The 21742-nt window shown below is 34.8% G+C and overlaps 3 protein-coding genes across 5 annotated transcripts; 1 reads left to right on the top strand and 2 right to left on the bottom strand.

Annotated features, from left to right (window-relative positions):
* Positions 1 to 7858: 7858 nt before the first annotated feature.
* On the top strand, positions 7859 to 9100 carry LOC107417831 (putative disease resistance protein At3g14460). The gene has a single exon (XM_016026480.3). It carries the CDS (start codon positions 7859 to 7861, stop codon positions 9098 to 9100), a length of 1242 nt encoding a protein of 413 aa, XP_015881966.3.
* A 2646-nt stretch (positions 9101 to 11746) lies between these two features.
* Positions 11747 to 13838, bottom strand: LOC132800668 (putative disease resistance RPP13-like protein 1). The gene is made up of 4 exons (XM_060814880.1): positions 13656 to 13838; positions 13169 to 13228; positions 12877 to 12893; positions 11747 to 12491 (listed from the first exon to the last, which is right to left on the bottom strand). Exons 1-4 carry the CDS (start codon positions 13836 to 13838, stop codon positions 11747 to 11749), a joined length of 1005 nt encoding a protein of 334 aa, XP_060670863.1.
* A 468-nt stretch (positions 13839 to 14306) lies between these two features.
* On the bottom strand, positions 14307 to 21704 carry LOC107417845 (putative disease resistance RPP13-like protein 1). Of its 3 annotated transcripts, none has more exons than XR_009635855.1 (2): positions 17785 to 21701; positions 14307 to 16591 (listed from the first exon to the last, which is right to left on the bottom strand). XR_009635855.1 is itself a non-coding variant. In XM_060814818.1 (2 exons), exon 1 carries the CDS (start codon positions 21292 to 21294, stop codon positions 17938 to 17940), a length of 3357 nt encoding a protein of 1118 aa, XP_060670801.1. In that variant the 5' UTR covers positions 21295 to 21704; the 3' UTR covers positions 14307 to 16545; positions 17919 to 17937. The 3 variants fall into 3 exon arrangements, 2 of the variants coding, with proteins under 2 accessions (XP_060670801.1, XP_060670800.1); XM_060814818.1 differs by having other exon boundaries at positions 14307 to 16545; positions 17919 to 21704; XM_060814817.1 differs by having other exon boundaries at positions 17919 to 21704.
* Positions 21705 to 21742: the final 38 nt, after the last annotated feature.

Here is a 21742-nt window from a genome sequence, read left to right on the forward strand (position 1 = left end):
ACATCTACCTATCCTATGTAGGTTCCAACTGCAGAGCTTTACCACCAGAGTCTTACATAGTCCTTAGAAGTCAAATCATTCATGTGGGGGATTGTAACATTTTAAGGAATTTGAATGATTTGGACGGTTTGTAATAGTGGGCATTAAATGAAATTTATTTTGTTGCCATTTTGGGTTTTTGGAAAAGGAAAGAGTCAAAGAAGAAAAAGAAAGAGGCTTTTCTGAGGTACGAGAAAAAAGAGGGAGAAGAGAGTAGGAAAAATGATTGTTTTTTTATTCTTGTTTGAACAGTGAAAAGATTTTCTAAAAGGTTTGCATTTAGAGAGTGGTAAAGCAAAGGTATACAAAAGGTTCGAGGGAAAACTTTGGTGGTGCTACATCCAAAAGTTTTCGATTCCGTTGTATCCTGGGAGACAATCGTCAGAAAACATCTGCACCGGTGGGATGGAAATTGTCTTAAGGACACTGTGGTATCACACAGGCCTCGGACTATTTTTTCAACCAGCAGATTAAAACTAAAGACATATAGGTTTTTATTTTATATTTTTATTTCCTGTATTTGATAATGATTATTGACAATTGTTATTCCACATATGTACACATATATCCATGTTATTTTTCTAACATCCAAAACTTCATTTATGCGGTTGATATTGAAGTATGTAAAAGATGAGAGTGTTTGCAGATCCCATTGGATAAGATTGGGGGCTGGGGGGAACAATTTTCTTCCTTCTCCAACCGAACCCAATTTCATAAAACTTTTCTACACTCCTTTTTGCTTACACTTCTTTATTAAGTCCAATTCTCAACCTACTCAAGCAGTAAAATTAGCAAAATTAAATTGAAAATTAAAAGCAGGAACAAGAAATACTGCAGAAGATGGAAAAGTACCCTGAGAACTAAATGAATGTAATGCTTTGTACATAATGGAGGTTCTTAACTAAAATCCTGTATAAATGCCCTTTCCAAATTATAATTTCACTATTTGTATTAAATAAATGTTTATATAAAGAACTTGTCAATCTAAAACAAAGTTTCTAACGATCTATAATATAATCAAAAACATGCCGCTACTCATCCAACAAATGTAATGAGATAAAACTTCAAAAATCAACATTTAAGAAAACAATGAACCTCGCAGACAATATGAAATCTCCTTCACATTCATCAGAACAACTCTTTAGCCACCTAGCAGCATGAAGTTCATACCCATAACCTCATAAATATCCACAAATTAAACACAATAAAATTGTCAATTTGCATAATGTCAAACTAAGATGATATGAAGGTCCAAAGGAAAGGAACAAAGGATCCTCTTCTTCTCGTCAAAGTAAGGACCAGTCAACCTTGAAACGTTCTTAGGGAAAGTAAAAATGCTTCAACCCAACACCAAAGCTGAGAAAAAGAACAAATAGATAGTTTAAATCCCACTCCTCATGAAAGATCTTACTCTTAGGACCTGAAAATGTAAGTTTAGAAAGTTTAATCCAATGAAACATGATAATTAGTGAACAAAATCATTTTCAAACTATGCAGGTATAAATGAAACAATTAAAACCTTAAAAACATTATATGCATATTATGAAAACTTGTTTCCCAAGTAAAGTGGATATCAATGAGAAGCAAATATTTGGTATCAAGAAAATAAAAAGTAAATTTCCAATACAATTATAAGAAAAGTTAGCAACAATTTTCTGCTTAATCTTTTTTCAAAAAGCACTTTTAAGTACAACAATGAAGAATGCATATACAAGTCCTCTGTTCTCACTGACTAAGGCATTATAGAACCTTCTCAGTTTCTTAGTTTCCAGTAGAATGTTTTCATATGAACTGTAACCAAAAGGGAACTGCAACTCTACAAGTGGAAACGTTAAGCACTAGGAAGCAAAGGAGAAATACGTATCAACACAACAAATCTTGTATCAAGTGACATGTTTCTTGGCAAAATGAAAACCATAACTAAAAAGAATATTAGTGACAACTTTAAGATTTATAGCAAATTTGTTTTCTTCAACTACTAGTGTTTATTTATTTTGGACGAAGCTTTAACTATTAGTCATTTGCGCTTATGATCCATAAATATGTAAGTGATATGAGCAATCTTGTGCCAATATTCTCCTATATCTCTCAGGCATCGGGATTTTAGGTAAGCACATTCTTTGATAATCAAACTGTAAGAGATGCTGGCAACCACTTCTGTGGTATTAACCAAAGTTCATTGTAGTGCATTAATGTCAACTTTTCAAGGGATACAAGGCTTAGTAAAGTCTTGCCTTTCAGGGATTTAAGATGGGGACATTCAATGGAAAGTTCAGTGAGACTCATTGGCAGCAGTCCCTTTGCGGAAATGAATCCAATGCTTCATCTCTGATGTTTAATTGTATAAGAGAGTTGAGTGTTTGGACATTGCAGTACTGAACATCACTTGTGATGATCTTACTGCAATTGTACAGGGCATGCTTATTTAAATTAGAAGGTAATCCGCCTTTCCCAAATGACTCCAGTTCTGGACAACGACATGCACACAAATATTGAAGAGACGGAAGAAGGGTGTGCATGCATTCAGGCAAAGACCTTAAGTTGTCACAACCTAGGATCCAAAAACTCTTGCATGTTGGGGGTACAAAATCCTCCTTAGGGAAATGATACAAACTCGGGGCAAAGATTTAATTGGATGTACATTAAAAAAGAGGAGTTCTGAAAGAGAAGCTTGTCGTTCCAAGAAAGTTGGGATTCCAAGCATTGGAGATTCTCCAAATGAAGCTCATTAAGCATTGTTAAGTAGTCCAATCAAATGGAATTCATAAAATGACAGCTCCTTCATATCTCCAACCTTCTAAGTGATGCATAGGAATGCTTATATGGGAACTCTAGTTTGTTACATCCCAGGTAAGCATAGACCTCCGGATAGTTTTGGACAATTACTTAGATACACCTTCTTAAAACTAGGGAAATGATCAACTCTGTCGTCCCCTCTAATAATGACCACCATTGCCATTCTGGCATATCATGGATTCACAATGATTCTAAGTATCTAATTGGCTTACTGACCATGGAACAACCCCTGCTATAATAGAACTCATCACCTAGTTTCACAAGTTCATCAAATCCTTTAATCTCAAGTTCGTTGAGAAACAGAAGGTGGCCAAGAGGCGGTAACAAACAAAATTTGCTACATCTAAATGGGTATACGTCCATAACTAGCCGGTCATGCGATTTAGATTTTAGGTGTGAAAAGAAAAAATAAAGAATGGTGAGCTTGGTCGATTTTCTTACCTTTGTATTGGTGCACATTTTTGTATTTTGAATTCACTTCATTCATGTTTGGTCTCCACGCTTAGAGCAATTAAGTAACATATGCCTCATTGCTAAGCTGACCTGCTAAATATTTGTCCGTTAATACCTAAATATGCAATCCTTCTTGAATGCAAACAGACTAAAATATCTTTCCTTTTAAGATTTATGTGAAAAGAGATCATTTTGTTGTACTGATAAGATTCCTCTAGAAATTCTGTTCCTATTTCTACGTGATAATTGACTTGATCAAAATTATATATTTATATTTATTCAATTTCCAAAAAGGGAAAAAAAGAATTATATATTCATATGGTTCACATGAATTTCAATTCTAAACCTAAAATCAGCTTATTATGAGTTTGAGAAATAAATGGTGTTAAAATTTTATTGGTCAGTTATATAAGAATTAAAAGTTCTATTGGATTAAGTTTAATAAATTTCTATTGGTTAGTCAAAAGAGTAGTTTAGAAGTTATGTTGGAGTTAAACAATTTCCAAAAAAGCACTATAATTATATAATATGTCACAATAAGGTTCCTAATTCTACACGTTTCATTTCCTTGCACAATTCCTTTTGGCATAGAGACGAAAACATGGCGGCAGAAGATGAAGATATAATTATGAAGTTCACTACAACGTTGTTGTTGGTGGAGGCTAATGAAGTGTATAATAGATTTTTGCATCGGCAAATTATCAGATGCTTTATTGTGATGAATTGTCTTGATGGCCTACGAGGAGCAATCTATGATGCATAGGATTTGATAGGGAAGATCAACGCTAGAGCTCTGCCAAGCAAACTGGAACATGGATCTCTACCATGCAGATTAAAGAACTTCATCACATCTACGCTCACCGCTAAGAAAATGAGGAAAGAGATGGAGGAGATTTGTGGTGATTTACAAAGTTTATTAAGATTGAAAGTTTTAGGTAATGGTGTTGAAAATATTTTTATCAAGAGTGACTTCCATGAGTGATATTGTAGAATGTGGTGGTATTTTTGGCAGGGATGCTGATAAAGAAGCCATCATTGAGTTGTTGTTATCAAATAAAGAGAAGGTATCTGTTCTTCCTATTGTAGGCATGGTGGGGATTGGGAAGACCACCCTTGCTCAGACTGTTTACAATGTGTTGGATTTTTGGAACAAAAAACACAGCAAAAAGGAAAGGAAAGAAAACAAGGAGCGTAAATTGGTGTGAAAAACTTACTTCATTCATTTCTGGACAAAAATATATAAACATAAAGCTTACAATAGTAAATCACCTACTTTTCATCTACTGTTGCAGTAATCATACCACCAAAAGACAAATCATACTTTGGTTACGTAATACAACAATGTTTTACCAAAAAACTGAATGTAAAGTAACTAAACATCAAAAAGGAACTAAGACACCAACAAAAGTGTAATTACACTAACACTCCTCCTTGACACTTTTGTTGGAAACACTAAGATCATTTCTTAATGTTTTAAACCTTTTTCTTGGCAAGGCTTTTGTCAAAATATCAGCAAGCTGGACCTCAGACTTGCAATGAACCAGCTTCACTTCACCATTTCTTTCAGCTTATAAACTTTGTCTTCCTTTCCTTGAACAACAAAGCTTTCAGGTTGTTTAACATACACTTCTTCTGGCAAGTAACCATTTAGAAATGCGGATTTCACATCTAATTGGTAAACTTTCCAACCTTCTTTAATAGCAAGAGCTAGTAGAAATTTGATTGTCTCATGCCTTGCAACTGGTGCAAATGTATCTCCATAATCAATACCTTATTTCTGCACATAATTCTTTTCTACTAATCTTGCTTTATGCTTGTTTATTGTATCATCAGCATTGAGCTTGGCCCTAAAGACCCACTTCACTTCAATTTCCTTTTTGCCTTGAAATTTTTTCACCAACTCCCAGGTCTTGTTTTTGTTTATCATGCTGATTTTAGTTTCCATGGCTTCTTTTCGTGTCTTAAACTGATTTTCATCATAGAAAGTAATTGGATCACACAATGCTAGGTGGCATCTCTCATATACATCTGTCAAGGGTCTTATAACTCGGACATTGGCCAGGAGCCTTGTACCTCGGACATCGATCACGGATCTTTTACCTTGGACATCGGGCAACGGTCTTTTAACTCGGACATCGGTCAGGGGTCTTTTACCTCGGACATCGGCCAGGGGTCTTGTACCTCAAACATCGATCACGGGTCTTTTACCTCGGACATTGGTCAACGATCTTCTACCTCGGACATCGGTCAGGGATCTTTTACCTCGGACATCGGACAAAGGTCTTATACCTTGGACATCAGTTAGGGGTCTTTTACCTCGGACATCGGCTAGGGGTCTTATACCTCAGATATCGATCACGGGTCTTTTACCTCGGACATCGGTCAACGGTCTTCTACCTCGAACATCGATCAAGGGTCTTTTACCTCAGACATCGGACAGACGTCTTATATCACAGACATCGGTCACGAGTCTTTTACCTCGAACATTGGATAAAGGTCTTGTATCTCGGATGCTTCTCTCGATTGCATCGGGTAAAAGTCTTGTACCTCATATGCTTCTCTCGGATGCATCGGTCAAAGGTCTTCTACCTCGGATGCTTCTCTCGGATGCATCGATCAAAGGTCTTCTACCTCGGATGCTTCTCTCATATACATCGGACAGGGGTCTTGTACTTTGGATGCCTCTGTCATATGCATCATCTGAATTAGCCTCCTCCTGAATTTCATCATGTTCTTGGATAAAATTCTCTTCTGAGGCTTGAACTTCACTCTTTGTCCAATTCCATTCTACTTCAAAGCTTTTATCTTTCATTCCAACATTTAAAATTTCACTTCCATGTTGATCATATATTGTGCAAGACTTATCTTGAAAATTCAGAGAATATCCATTTTCAAGCATTTGTCCCAGACTCAACAAACTTTGATTAATTTCAGGTACATATAATACATTTGAAATGAGTTTAGTACCTGTCGAAGTTTTCATAGCCACATCTCCTTTGCCTTGAACTTGAATAAAGTCTCCATTTCCAATTTGGACTTGGGAAACAAAGGTTCCGTCTAAGCACTTGAAAAGATCAGCATCATGTGTCATGTGTTGAGTACAACCACTATCCACCAACCAAGCTTCTTTACTACCGTTTTCTGCATAACATGTAGCAACAAACAGCCTTTCCTCACTTTGCCATGCTTCATCAGCAACTTGTACTTGGTATGCTTGTTGTATTGACTCTCCTTTGTTTTTACAAACTTTTTCAACATGTCCAAGTTGTTTGCATGCTCTACATTGAACATTAGGCCTAAACCAGCAATATTTTTCAGAATGGTTGTCCTTTTTGCAATGAGAGCACATCACAAACTTCTTTCTTTCACCCTCTCTGTTTGTACCAACACCATCTTGTCCTTTGTCATTACTTCCTCCACCTTGCTGCTTCTTTTGGTTATTGTTTGCTGGAGACTTGCCTTTTTATAGTGCTAGAAAAGCACTTTCTGAAGCCTCTTCTTGTCTTATAGATATTCTTTGTTCAGTTGCTTGTAAAGCATTAACAAGCTCTGACAAAGAAATCTGATTCAAGTCTCTTGACTCCTCCAAGGATGAAATCTTTGATTCGAACTTCTCTGGTAAGCTGACCAGTACTTTCTCCATAACTCTTCTGTCACTCAGCTCCTCTCCAAGAATTCTGATTTGGTTAACTACCTTCATTAGTCTGTCAATGAAGTCTTTTACCAACTCAGAATCTTTCATTCTTAAAGTTTCGAACTTCCTTCTTAAATTCAATACCTGCATCTATCTTGTTCTTGGACTTCCCTGGAACTCTTCTTTCAACTTGTCCCGAACCTATTTGGATGTAGTGCAAGCCATAATTCTGGTGAACATCACATCTGAAACACCAGCATGTAAAGCAGATAAAGCCTTAAATGTTTTTGCAACCTCCTCACTATGTTGCTTTATTTGTACAATAGTGGGATTTGCCGTCAAAGGGGGAGGATTTCTATTGGTTTCTACAACTTCCCACAAGTCAAAAGCTTGAAGATAAGCTTTCATTTTTATAGACCACATGGCATAATTTTCTCCAGAAAATATAGGAGGTAATGGAGTAGAAAAATGAGTTGAAGCCATTAAAAAAGGAAGGAAAGGTAGAAGGAAGGTTTCTGTATTTTTTGCTATTTCACTTATAGCCCCACTAAGATCATTAGAGCTCTGATACCATTTGTTGGATTTTTGGAACAAAAAACACAACAAAAAGGAAAGGAAAGAAAACAAGGAGCGTAAATTGGTGTGAAAAATTTACTTCATTCATTTCTGGACAAAAATATATAAACATAAGCTTACAACAGTAAATCACCTACTTTTCATCTACTATTGCAGTAATCATACCACCAAAAGACAAGTCATACTTTGGTTATTTAATACAACAGTGTTTTACCAAAAAGCTGAATATAAAGTAACTAAACATAAAAAAGGAACTAAGATACCAACAAAAGTCTCATTACACTAACACAATGAAATTGACGATAGGGTTATGGGTAGACCTATTTTGACATCAAATTATGGGTTAATCTTGGGTAAGAAATGGAGGACCTAGATTTACTTCAAGTTAGATTGGAGAAGAAATTGAGAACGAAAAAGTTTTTACTGGTTTTGGATGATGTTTGGGGCTTGAATTCTTTGCAGTTTTGGGATAAATTCAAGAAGTGTTTTGAATCAACAAAGCATGGAAGTAAAATCATCATGACAACTCAAAACGAAGAGGTTGCAGAAGTGGTAAGTGGTCTTCCATCTTATCACTTAAGAACCATGTCTCATGAGGATTCTTGGCAACTGTTCCAAAAATATACCTTCAAAAGATATGGCTTTAACCATGTGGATCCAGAGTTGGAAAGAATTGGTAGAGAAATTGTTGATAAGTGCCAAGGTCTTCCACTGGCAGTGAAGTCGCTCGGCCATTTTCTGAGTAATCATCAAAACAGTTACAGTGCTAACGACAGGTGGAAGCATTTACTTAATAGTAATGTTAGTGATATATGTAACTTGCACATAAAGGAGAATGATATTCTTAAAGCTCTATGGAGGAGTTACTACTATTTACCTCCCCATCTCAAGCAATGTTTTGCTCACTACTCGATATTCCCAAAAGGTTACGAGTTCAATAAGGATGATTTGATCAAGTTATGGATGGCTAAAGACCTATTGGAACCCCAAAATAGCATTGGGATGGAAAAAGTAAGCAAAGAATATTTTGACAACCTTTTGTCAAGATCGTTCTTTCAACAATCTATAAAGGGTGATAAATCACAATGTCTCACAATGCATTACCTTGTGCATGATTTTGCTACTTATATTGCTGGAAAATTTTATTGTAGGCTGGAAGATAGCAACTCAATTAAGGATCCAGAGGAGATTAGACATTGTTCATACATGGATGTATGCTTCTCTGGTGACAAGAAGTATAAAGATTTAAAAAGAGCTAAGCATCTACGAACTCTTCTCTCATTATCATCATTGCAATTGGATTTTAACAAAAGAGAATTGAAGTCAAACAATTTGGCATTGGCAAAGTTGTTGCCAGCATTTAAATGTTTAAGAGCACTCTCTTTGCTCAACTCTTGTATCTCAAAGTTGCCTGATTCAATTGGGGATTTGAAGCTCCTAAAATATTTGAACTTATCAAGAAGTAAAATCGAAGAGATCCCTGAAACACTTTGCACTCTGTACAATTTACAAACACTACTTTTGAAGGAATGTAGAAGGCTTAGGAAGCTACCAAGCAAGATGGGAATGCTAATCAATTTGCGTCATCTTGATATTTCATAGAGATTTGAAAGATGAAAGAGATGTCTCTATGACAACTTCATGAAGGTTTGGTAACCTAACTTTAGAATGTGGTTTGGTATTCAGATTGAATCTCGCACTTTTGTGTGATTCATTTGGATATTTTTATTTGCATTTTTCTGTGGTGTTTCATTTGGATTTTAATTTCAGGACGGGTGTAATAGTATGTTTAGCAATTATTAAAATTACATGTTTGGACAAAATTTTAATTTGTTTTAAACTGCTATTTTTAAAAAGATAGATGTGTAAATTGATAGGCATGGATATTATGGAGTGACAAATTTGTAATCATTTCATTTCAGTCAACAATTTCATAACTGTACAAATGAAGATTGATTGGCTTGTGCTTTTATGTCTTTTATGTCTTTTGTTCCATTGATTTAAACTTTACATTTGTTGCAGGATCCAACAGCTTAACTGCTTAATGATTTTGATTTTCCTCTATCAACCACTCTTACTTGTCTTGCAATCAACTCGCTAAAAGTAAAGAGGTTCCCACTTTCATTTGTGCTCGGTTGGAGTTGTCGGAAGCACCCCTCTTGTGGAAATGAATCCAGAACTTCATTTATGCAATAGATTTTGAAGTACATAAGAGATAAGAGTGTTTGCAGATCAAATTGCATACTGTGGTGGGGTGGTTAATTATGCATGTGTTATGCAATTTTCTTTACTTGCATTGATGTACATTTATGTTTTATGATTTGACTTTATTCATATTTGTTCTCTATGCTTAAAGCAAATAAGTAAAAATGTGTTTTTATTGCTAAGTTGACCCCTGCAAAGTATATGTCCATTAGCACTCAAATATGCAATCCTTCATACATGCAAACAGACTAAAATGACTTTTAATTTAAGATTAGTTTAATGTCAAGAGAGACTTTATTGTACAGATAAAATTCCTCTAGAAATTCAATTCCCGTTTTTAATTGATAATTGACTTGATAACTTATTCAATTGGGTAAGTTTTTTCTTGGATGCTAGTACAATATAATTATACGGAAATTCTATGGTGAGGACGGTCCGCATGAGGACCGCAGTATTAGTGACGGTTTTTCATAGTATTAACGACGATTTCTTAGAAAATCGTCACCAATACTATGAAAAACCATCACCAATACTGTAGTCCGCATGAGGACCGTCCGCACCATAGACGGACTGTATAATTATATATATATATATATATATAGCGAGAGAGAGAGAGAGAGAGTACTTCCAGTCTGAATGTTGCATTGGAGCTATAGTATATGTATGTCTGTAAAGCATGAGTGCTGTATGTTTTTTTCTCTGAATGCTTAGCATTTTGATTATTTATTAATTTTTATTTATGCAATTTCATATATCACTGTTATTATTATTATTATTATTATTTCACAAGTTCATTTATCTGAATATTTCAGAATGTAGACCTTGATTTTCAAAATACAACAGAAGCTACAAACTCTATTCCAATGCCTTTATCTTATTGTTTGTTTTTAGGTAAGCGAGAGCTGTTAATCATTAACAAAAGATAATGGTCCTCACTGGTGTTTGGCAAAACAAAGATGACTTATACATGTTTTTTTGTGAGCTATAAAATCATGAATCAAATAATACCTTCATTGTTGTTGAATGGACTTACAGTCTAATACATATAATCTTTGTTTCATATATATATATATATATATATAATATGAAAAAACCATACCATCCAAGGTCTGAATGCTGTGATTGCATGAAAAGTTCAGAGTCTAGAAATATTAGGACTATTTTTTGTTAGTTTTTGGTACTTCGATTTCTTGTTGTGTAATCACATTTACCATATGAAAATATATTATAATTTTCTACAATTATCTACGGTAAATTGAAGAGCATATTGCGAAAAACCAAATCAACACAAAATTTTGTCCAAACATGTAAAATTCTAATAATAATTGCCAAACATACAAGCTAAAATAAAAATCCAAATGAAATACATAAGAATGTGCAGAAAACAATAAAATCACCTTCCAACTAGATACCTATTCAGCCACACCATAAAGTCTGTCACTAAACCATCATAAAGTTGTCATAGAGACATCTCTTCCTCTTTCATGTTTGTTGATGTAATATCAAGATGACATAAATTGATTAGCCTTCCCATCTTGCTTGGCAGCTTTCTAAGCCTTCTACATTCCTTCAAAAGCAATGATTCTAGACTGTACAGAGTGCAAACTGTTTCAGGGATCTCTTCGATTTTACTTCCAGATAAGTTCAAATACTTTAGGAACTCAAATCCCCAATCGAATCAGGCAACTTTCAGATACAAGAGTTGCGCAAAGAGAATGTTCTTAACAATTTAAATGCTGGCAACAACTTTGCCAATGCCAAATGTTCGACTCCAATTCTCTTTCACCAAAATCCAATTGTGACGATGATGGTAAGAGTAGAGTTCGTAGATGCTTTGCTCTTTTTAAATCTTTATACTTCTTGTCATCATAGCTGCATACTTCCATATGTGAAAAATGCCGAATCTACTCTGGATCCTTAATTGAGTTGCTATCATCCAATCTACGATAAAGTTTTCCAGCAACATAAGTAGCAAAATCATGCACAAGGTAATTCATTGTGAAACATTTTGATTTATCACCCTTTACAGATAGTTGAAAACGATCATGACAAAAGGTTGTCAAAATACTTTTCCCCAATGTATTCCATCCTCATGTAATTTTGGGGTATCAATAGGTCTTCAGCCATCCATAACTTGATCAAGTCTTCCTTATCGAATTCATAACCTTTTGGGAATATCGAGCAGTAGGCAAGACATTGCTTGAGATGGGGAGGTAAATAGTAGTAACTTCTCCATAGAGCAGTAATAATATCATTCTCTTTTATGCACAGGTACCATTTATCTACATTACTACAAAGTACCTCATCCCATTTACATTTTTCGTAAATCTTTACATGGTTACTTAGCAAACAACCAAGCAACTTCACTGCTAATGGAAGACCTTGGCACTTTTCAACAATTTGTCTGCCAATTATTTCTAATTCTGGGTGTACACCTAGATTCACGTCGTCAAAGGCATATCTTTTGAAGGCATATCTTTGGAACAATCGGCAAGAATCCTCATGAGACATGGTTCTTAAGTGATAAAATAGAAGATTACCCATCGCTCTTGCAACCTGGTTGTTTTGAGTTGTCAGGATGATTTCACTTCCATGCTTTGCCCATCGAAAATGACTCTTGAATGTATGCCAAAGCGGCAAAAAATTCTGAAACGAAACATAATCCAAAACCAGTAAAAACTTTTTCATTCTCAATGCTTTCACGAATGTTTTATGAAGTACATTTAGGCTCTTCCCTCTGTCAAAGTCTTGTCCAGTAACTTTTTCTGCAGGTAACTTTGTCTTCTTCCTGCTCCAACCAAAACCATTTCCTGAAACTTTTTCTAGAATCCCTTCAGCTTCCACTTCTTTATAATGTTCAATTCTCAAATTACTCAAGCGGTAAATAATGACAAAATAAAATTGAAAAGTAAAAGCAGGAAGAAGAAATAATGCAGAAAACAGAAAATTTCTTAGTGAGAACTAACCAGAACAGGACACAAGTCAAATGAATATATTGGAGAATAAATGAAAATTCTAAATTTATCTAGAACTCTCAAGTAAAATCATATATTCTCCCTTCCAAAATATAATCCCGTTATTTAATATATAAAAAAAAAAAATGTTTGTTCACAAAAGAGAACTTGTCAATCTAAACAAGGTTTCTAACTTTCTATAATAGAATCAAAACATACCACTTCTCATCCAATAACTGTACTGATATAAAACTTCAAAATATACATCATAAGAAAGAGAGAGGAAAAAAAAAGGCAACAAATACAAAAACAGAACAAACAAACAAACTAGCAGACAACACAAAAATCTCCTTTGCATCATACATCAGATTCAGAACAACTATTTAGCTGCATTGCCACATAAAAAAGTTCGTGTCCTTAGCCACTTAAAAAATCAAGACATCTAACAAATTAAAATTGTCAATCGGCACATTATCAAATTAAGATGAAAATCCATAAGAAATGAACAGACTATTCTCTTCTTCCCATCGATTGCAACAACTACACCAACAACATGAGCCCACATAAAAATCTAGCAGTCACAATAAGAACCTACCAATCTTGAAACATTCTCAGGGAAACAATATATATATATATATTCAACCAGCACCACATTTGGGGCAAAATCAAACAGAGCGCTTAATCCCACTCATTATGAAAGGTTTCTATTGTAACTTGAAAATGTGAGCTGAAGTAAGTTTAATCCAATGGAAGATGATAGATAGTGAAGAATATCATTTTCAAACCAAGTGGGTGAAACAGCTAAAAAAGAAATAAAAAATACTGAGAACATTATATCTATATAATGAAAACTTGTTTTCCAAGTAACTTGGATATTAACGAAAAGCAAAATTATATTTGATATATGAATATTAAAATTAAAATTTCAACATTATCATAATGTATGTAGATCTAATCACAATGTTCTGCCTAGACCTTGTCAGAAAGCACTTACAAACATGAGGAGTGCATATAAAAGTCCTCTGTCGTACTGACTGAGGCAATTTATAGAACTTCTTCATTTTCTCAGTTTTCATTACAACGTTTTCATAAGAGTTCTCACAACAAGGCAATCGCAACTCTACAATTAGAAACATTGAGGATGTGAGGTGAGGTGTTGTAAGGCGATACCATTTAGTCATTTTAGATGTGGAAAATGAAGGATCGTCAGTTCAGTCATAGTCATGGGAAGACGTGCATCCCCTGGAAATGAATCCCGAACTTCTACACGGCTGATTGTGAAGTATATAGGAGATGAGAGTGTTTGCAGATCCTATTGAAAAGTTTGAAGGCAATCCTGGCCACTTCTGGAAATGAATCCAGTTCAGGCAAAGGACTTATCATGCATGAACTGAACAGTAGGAAAAAGGCTGTGCATCTGTTCATGCAGAGACTTCAACTCTCTTGCAACAATCAGTTTCATGTGATTTGTAGATTTTGCATTGTTTCATTTATAAATAAAATTTTTCAAGCTTAAAAAAAAAAAAGTTTCTAGCTTACTAAAATATAATCAAAACATACCACTACTTATCCAATAAATGTACTGAGATAAAACTTCAAAAATAAACTTCAAGAAAACAAAACGGGAAACAAAAGAAAAGAACCTAGCAGACCATATGAAATCACCTTTACATTCATCAGAACAACTATTTAGCCACATGGCAGCATAAAGTTCATTTACATAACCTCATAAAAATTCAAAAATTAAACACATTAAAATTGTCAATCTGCATAGTTTCAAATTAAGATGAAAATCCAAAGGAAATGAACAGGGGATCCTCCTTTTCTCATCCATCGCAACAGCTACACCAGCACCATGAGCCCACATAAACATCTAAAATTCAGTTACACTAAGAACCAATCAATCTGGAAATATTCTACTGGAAACAAAATAAATAAACAAATAAAATAAAAATAAATAAAAAGCTTCAACCAGCACCAAAATTTAGGCCAACAGATCAAAACAGAGAGCTTATATCCACTAATCGTGAAGAGATCTTAAAGTTTAATCCCATGAAAGATGAAAGTGGAAAATATCAAACCATGTGGGTATCCATGAAACAGAAAAAATAAATAAATAAATAAATAAATTGTGAACAGTATATGCATATTATGAAAACTTGTTTTCCAAGTAACTTGGATATTAATGAAAAGCAAAATTCTATTTGGTATCTTGAAAAAACAAAAAAAAAAACAAAAAAACAAAAAACAAAAAAAAAAACAAAAAAAAGGAAAGGCAAAAAAAGGGTATATTTCAAGACAATCATAGTATAAATTTAACCATAATTTGAAAGCTTATTTTTTCAGAAGCATGAGGCATTTCATAAACTTTCTCATTCTCTTCATTTCTAGTAAATTTTTGTGTAAGAGTTCTAACCAAAAGAAAACTGCAACTCTGCTAGTAGAAACGTTAACCACAAAGAAGCAAAGGAAAAATACATATCAACACAACAAATCTAGGATCAAGTGATAAATTTCTTAGTGACAATTAAAATCACAACTAAAAGTTACTGCTAGCGACAACCATAAGATTTATCGCTAATTTGTTTGCTTCAACTACTAATCTCATTGTTGTTGTTGTTATTATTATTATTATTATTATTTATTATTATTTTTTTATGGAAGAAGAGTACTAGTCATTACTATTTATTTAAAAAATATTTGAAAGCTTTCCTAAGTAAAAGTGAATTAGTATATATTAGCTACATGGTAGTAATATCCTTGGTTTCCACTACTTTTAAAACTAAAACTGATTAAGGCTTAAGCGGGTTGCATCAAAATAAAAACATTATAGAAATGAAAAGCATGTACATGAAATGAAAATACAGTATATAAAATATATTAAAAAAAAAAAAAAGTTACTACATTCAAGAGCAAGGAGGAAGTATATATAGACGTTGGTAAAGTAAATAAATAGAAATCCAAATGAAACTTACACAAAAATGTCTAGCATATATGAAACTATAAAATGACCTATAAACTAAGCATAGGAGCATGTAAAATAAGCAGAGTTCCCCAAACAAACCCATTTCATAACTTTTTTTCTAGAATCCCTTTAGCTTCAACTTCTTTATAAAGTCTATTTTTCAAAATACTCGAGCAGTAAACAGTTTAACAACTAAAATGGTTACAAGAAATAGTGCGGAAAAATAGAGAATTACCCAGAGAATTAACCAGAATAGAACAGAGGATGTCTTAAATCACTATAATATAAAGGGTGTGAGCAATCGTCAGCCAATCTTCACCTGTATCTATCTGATATTGTTGTTCTAGCCAATCACATTGAAAGATACCAAGATCAGAAAGAGATTTTGGCAACCCTTCTTCAGGCAACAGCTGAAGCTCTTGGGGGAGTCAAGTACAGCTAAGGCCTTGCCATTCAGAGATTTAAGGTGAGAAAGATATCCGATATGAAGATCAAGCACAATGATTAGCAAGAAACCTCCTCCAGAAATGAATCCAGCTCTTCATCTACGCCAATGATCTCCAGGAATGCAAAGAGGGTTGATTCTTTGCAGATCCTGCTGAAAGCTGTTGGTGAAAAGCTTAATGCACCAGTAAACCTTGAGACTATTCATATATGGTGGCAATGCACATTCCAGAAATGAAACAAGCTCTGGACAACTAATCAGATATATAAAATCAAAGAGTGGAAGAAGTGTGTTCATGTTCTCAGGCAATGGCCCCAAAATTTTCCAATCTTTGATCCGACACTCATCCATATTTGGAGCAGCCAATCCTCCTAGTGGAAAATAGACAAAACTTGGGGCAAGTTGTTAACGCGAAGCATCTCAAATGGTGAAGTGCAGGCCAAGGTTGTGGAAATTCAAAGAACTGCAGACTAAACCACTAAATGATAATGAAATAAATAAATATTTCAAATTAAAGCAGGAACCTGAAAGAATAAAGGTGTTAAAAAGAAAATTTCCAGAGGAAGAAATTGAACAGGACATATGTGATATCAATGCATAGTGCTAGTACATCAGATATATACTTGAGGGATGTGAGCAATCATACGGTATAAAATCTCCTTCACATTCATCAGAACAACCATTCAGCCACATAGCAGCATAAAGTTCATTCCCAAAACCTCATAAAATTCCACAATTAATCAGATTAAAGTTGTCAATCCGCATATGTCAAATCAAGAAATAAACAGAGGATCCTCCTCTTCTTATCCATTGCAACAACTACACAGGCATCATGAGCCCACATAAACATCTAAAATTCAGTCACAATAAGAACAGTCACTCTTGAAACATACTCAGGGGAAAATGCTTCAACCAGCACCAAATTTAAGGCAAAAGATCAGACAGAGAGCTTATATCCCAGTCATCATTAAGAGATCTTACCATTGGAAAAGTTTAATCCAGTGAAAGATGATAGAACAGTATTATTTTCAAACCATGTGCTTATATATGAAACGGCAAAACATTTGAGAACACTAGATATATATTATGAAAACTCGTTTTCTAAGTAACTTGGGCATAAATGAAAAGCAAAGCAACTATTGGTATCGTGAAAATAAAAAGTTAATTTCCACCACAATTGCAATGTAAATTTACCCACAATTTTCTGCTTGATCTTTTTTTTCAGAAAACATTTTTTAAGTACAAACATAAGGAGTGCATATACAAGTCTTCTGACCTCACCAAGGCATTTCAACTTTCTTAGTATCGTAGTATCTGTTAAAATGTAAACTTTGCAAGTAGAAACATTAAGCGCAAAGAAGCAAAGGAGAAATATATACATCAATACAACAAATCTTGTATCTGGTGACAAATTTCTCAGCCACAAAATGAAAATAATAATTAAAAGTGACTGTTGGTGATAAGCATAAAATTTATAGCTGATTTATTTGCTTCAACCGCTATTCATTCAAATACTTGAAATTTGAAAGCTTTCCTATGTAAAAATGCACAACTTTGCTAAAAAGTAGTAATATATGTTTTTGGCTTCCACTACTTTTCAAACTAAAACTGATTAAGCTTTAAGCAGTGCATCAAAATAAAATATTATAGAAAAAGAAAAGTGTATACATAAAATGGAAATAGTGTATAAAATATATTAAATAAATATAATACATACAAAAGTGAGGGGTGAAATGTATACAGATGTTGAGAAATCTTATGCCAATCTTTTCCTATGTCTCTCAGGCATCGATATTTTATGTAAACACATTGATTGATGACCAAATTGATAAGAGATTCTGGCAACCCCACCTGCAGCATGAGCCAAAGTTCATTGCAGTACGTTATGACCACTCTTCAAGGACAAGGTCCTGATGTTTAGGCCTTTAAGACGGGGAGAAGATTGGATGGAGGGTTGGGTGAGACTTGTTGGCAGCATCCCCTCCTTTGGAAATGAATCTGCTGCTTCATCTTTGATAACGGTTTTTAATTCTGTAAGAGAGGTGAGTGTGTGGACATTGCAATTCTGAAAATCACTTGTGGAAATCTTATCGCAACCGTGCAGTTTAAGCTTATCTAAACTAGAAGGTAATCCACCTTCCCCAAATGACTCCAGTTCTGGACAACAAATTACTCGCAAAGATTGAAGAGATGGAAGAAGAGTGTGCATGCGGTCAGGCAAAGACCTTAACTTGTTACAACCTACAATCCATAATTCTTGCATGTTGGGAGCAGACAATCCTCCTTGGGGAAATGATACAAACTCAGGGCAGCGGTGTAATTCCATGTACCTTAGAAACATGAGTTCTGAAGGAGAAGCTGGTCGTTCCAAGAAAGTAAGGGATTCCAGGCTTTGGAGATCCCCCAAAAGGAGCTCATTAAGCATTGGTAAGCAGTCCAAATGAATGGACGTCATAAAATCACAACTTGACATTATGTCCAACCTTCTAAGGGATGCATAACATTGCTTACCCGGGAACTCTAGTTTGTTGCACCCTCTAAGATTGACAGTTTCTAAGGTATCAAGTAAGCAAAGGCCTCCGGATAGTTTTGGACAATATCTTAGACATAACTTCTTAAGACTAGGGAAAGGCTCGACTCCTTCCCCTCCAATAAATGACCACTCTTGTAACTCCCGCATATTAACTATTTGCAATGATTCTAAGTATCTAAATGGCTTAGTGACCATGGAACAACCCCTGCCGTAATAAAACTCATCACTTATTTTCTCCAGTTTATCAAATCCTTCAATCTCCAGTTGTTTGAGAAATGGAAGCTGGCCAAGCGGCGGCAACAAACAACATTTGTTACATCCAAATAAGCTTAGCTGTTCTAAATTACCAAATGAATAATCACCAACCCAATTTGGAAATCTTTCCCCTCTGTAAAATGAAATTTTTAGAAACTTGATGTTTGTGTGAGGTTGCAGTCCATTAAGTACCTCTTCATGCTTTGGGGGGCACTTATCATCATAATCAGAGCTCCAAGTCCAATCATATTCTAAGTCACTGAGGTACTGCTTATCCTTCAAATTCGCCACCACGACATCTTCAGCATCCACAATATTTTCTAGCTTTAAAATACGAAGACTGCCTCTCAAAAGTTGTAGACCTTGTAACTCCTTAATGGTACACCCACCACCATGTTTGCCCAAAATAATATAACTTAATGTCTGCAAATCTTTCAAATTGCCCATTCCAATTAGCATGCGATCCTCTAAATGATATGTGCCTTTAAGGTCAAGGTGACGCAAATTGATTAGCTTTCCAATGTTGGTTGGCAACCGCTTTAGCATTGAACAATTTCTCAAAAGCATTGTCTGCAGATTGTACAAAGTACAAACTGTATTCGGCAACTCTTCGATTTTAGTTAATGATAAATCCAAATATCTTAGAGATTTCAAGTTCCCAATTGAATCGGGCAACTTCGACATAGGATTGCCATATAAAGATAGCACTCTCAAGCCCGATAATGTTAAGAATGATTTCTGCAATTGTATATCATCAGAATAATATGATGAACACAAGAACATGGTACGCAAATGCTTAGCTCCAACTAAATTTTCATACTTCAACAGATGATGATCATCTCTTACTCGGAAATGTGACAAATGGCGAATCTTGCTTAAAGGCTTATTGGAGTCTCCATCATTCCACCTCAGATAGAATTCCCCACCAATAAATGCAGCAAGATCATTCACAAGGTCATGCATGCTTAAATAAATTGATTGACCTGAACCTTTTGATTGTTGAAATAATGATCTTGACAATAATTCATGGGAGTACTCTTCGCCAACTTCTTCTATTGTCTTCCTTTGGGAGGGTTGTATAAGATCTTCAGCCATCCATAACTTGATTAAATCATCTTTATCAATTTTGTGGTTTTTGGGAAACATTGAGCAGAAAGCAAAACATTGTTTAAGATGTGCAGGTAGATGATAATAACTCAACCATAGAGCTGGAAGAATGCTATTTTTCTCTATGGGCAATTCCCATATGTCACTGTTTAGTATTTTCACCCATTCTTCTGGATTTAGTTGATGACGTAAGAGACCACCAAGCGATTTTATAGCCAAAGGAAGACCTTGACACTTGTGGACAATTTTCCTGCCGATTTCTTCCAATTTTGGATGAGCAGATGGTTGATGTACATTGTTAAAAGCATGTTTTACAAACAATTTCCAACAATCATCACCATGCAATGTTCCTAACTGATAAGATTGAACATCGCGCATCACTGAAGCAACACCTTTATTTCTTGTCGTCACAATGATTTTACTTCCACAGGCTCCAGATTCAAAAGGTTTTTTTAATTCATCCCAACTTGTATACTCCTCATTCCAAACATCATCAAGAATGAGTAAAAAAAATTTTCCTTTCAATTTTTCCTCCAACCTAACTTGAAGTATATCAAGGTCTTGCCCATCGTATGTCTGTCCAGTGACTCTATCTGCAATTACTTTTGTTATTCTAAAAATATCAAATTCTTCTGATACATGAACCCATACTTTGTAGTCAAAACATTTTTTCACCCTGTCATCATTGTAAACGAGCTGAGCAAGTGTAGTCTTCCCAATCCCACCCATGCCTACAATGGGAATAACAGATATCTTTTGGCTACTTGTTCCGACATCTGATAATAAAAAATTCATTATGGCTTCTTTGTCAGCATCCCGGCCATAAACACCAGATTTTTCTACCAAAGAAGTTGCAGGTGTTGTTCTTGGTAAAATTATGTTTCGAACACCACTTTGCAAACCAAGTCGATCTTTTTCCTTCAAAATGGTTTCTAATCTATCAAGAATCTCCTTTAATTTTTGCCTTACTTTTTTATTGGCAGTAAACGCAGTTGAGATTAAGTTCTGTACCTTAAGTGATGTAGATGATCCACCTTCCACTTTGCGCACCAAATCTCTAGTGTTGATGTTATCCATCAAGTCCTGTGCTTCATAGATTACATGTTGGAGTTCATCAAGCCACTTTTTCACATTTGGGTTTTCAATTTGCTTATTTTCAGCATCATTCAGCACTTCATCGGCTGACAGCAACTTCAACTTCATCTTCTTCAGCAGCTTATCATTGAGCCTCTTTCTTTGAAAGAATTCAAGGACGTCGAATGAAGCCATCCTCTTAATCAACACTTCAAGGGAAGCAGAGAGCAAAGCTCCAACCACCACTTCTGCTGCCATGGGGAAACTCGCTAAGAAAACTCTCTCTCACTGTCTAAGTTTGAAGGATAAAGAAAAAACTGAAAATGAAAACTAGCCCAAGCAGCGCAAAAGAATTGAAGATTCAAGCTTGTGGCACAGATTGAAGAAACCAGCTACTCCACATAACAAAAGAACTAGCTACCAGATCATATGCCTTAGCTCAGCAGTTTGACAACGTCACATGGATGGGTCCCATATTTTATTTTTATTTGTGTTTTACTAAATACACTAAACACAAAAATAATTAATGCATCTGAAGTAAAATTTGCTGACTTCTAGCCTTCTAACCCTGCTTGTGACATGATCGATTACTTAACATGTTGGCTAACCGATTAGCCAACATGCTGGTTAATTCTGAACCACGAAAAAAAAAATCATTGACTTGTCAAATTATCTATACGCCGTGAAAAAAATTCAACAAAAACAG

This window comes from Ziziphus jujuba, chromosome 2, assembly GCF_031755915.1.
Source record: "Ziziphus jujuba cultivar Dongzao chromosome 2, ASM3175591v1".
Taxonomy (NCBI): Eukaryota; Viridiplantae; Streptophyta; class Magnoliopsida; order Rosales; family Rhamnaceae; genus Ziziphus; species Ziziphus jujuba.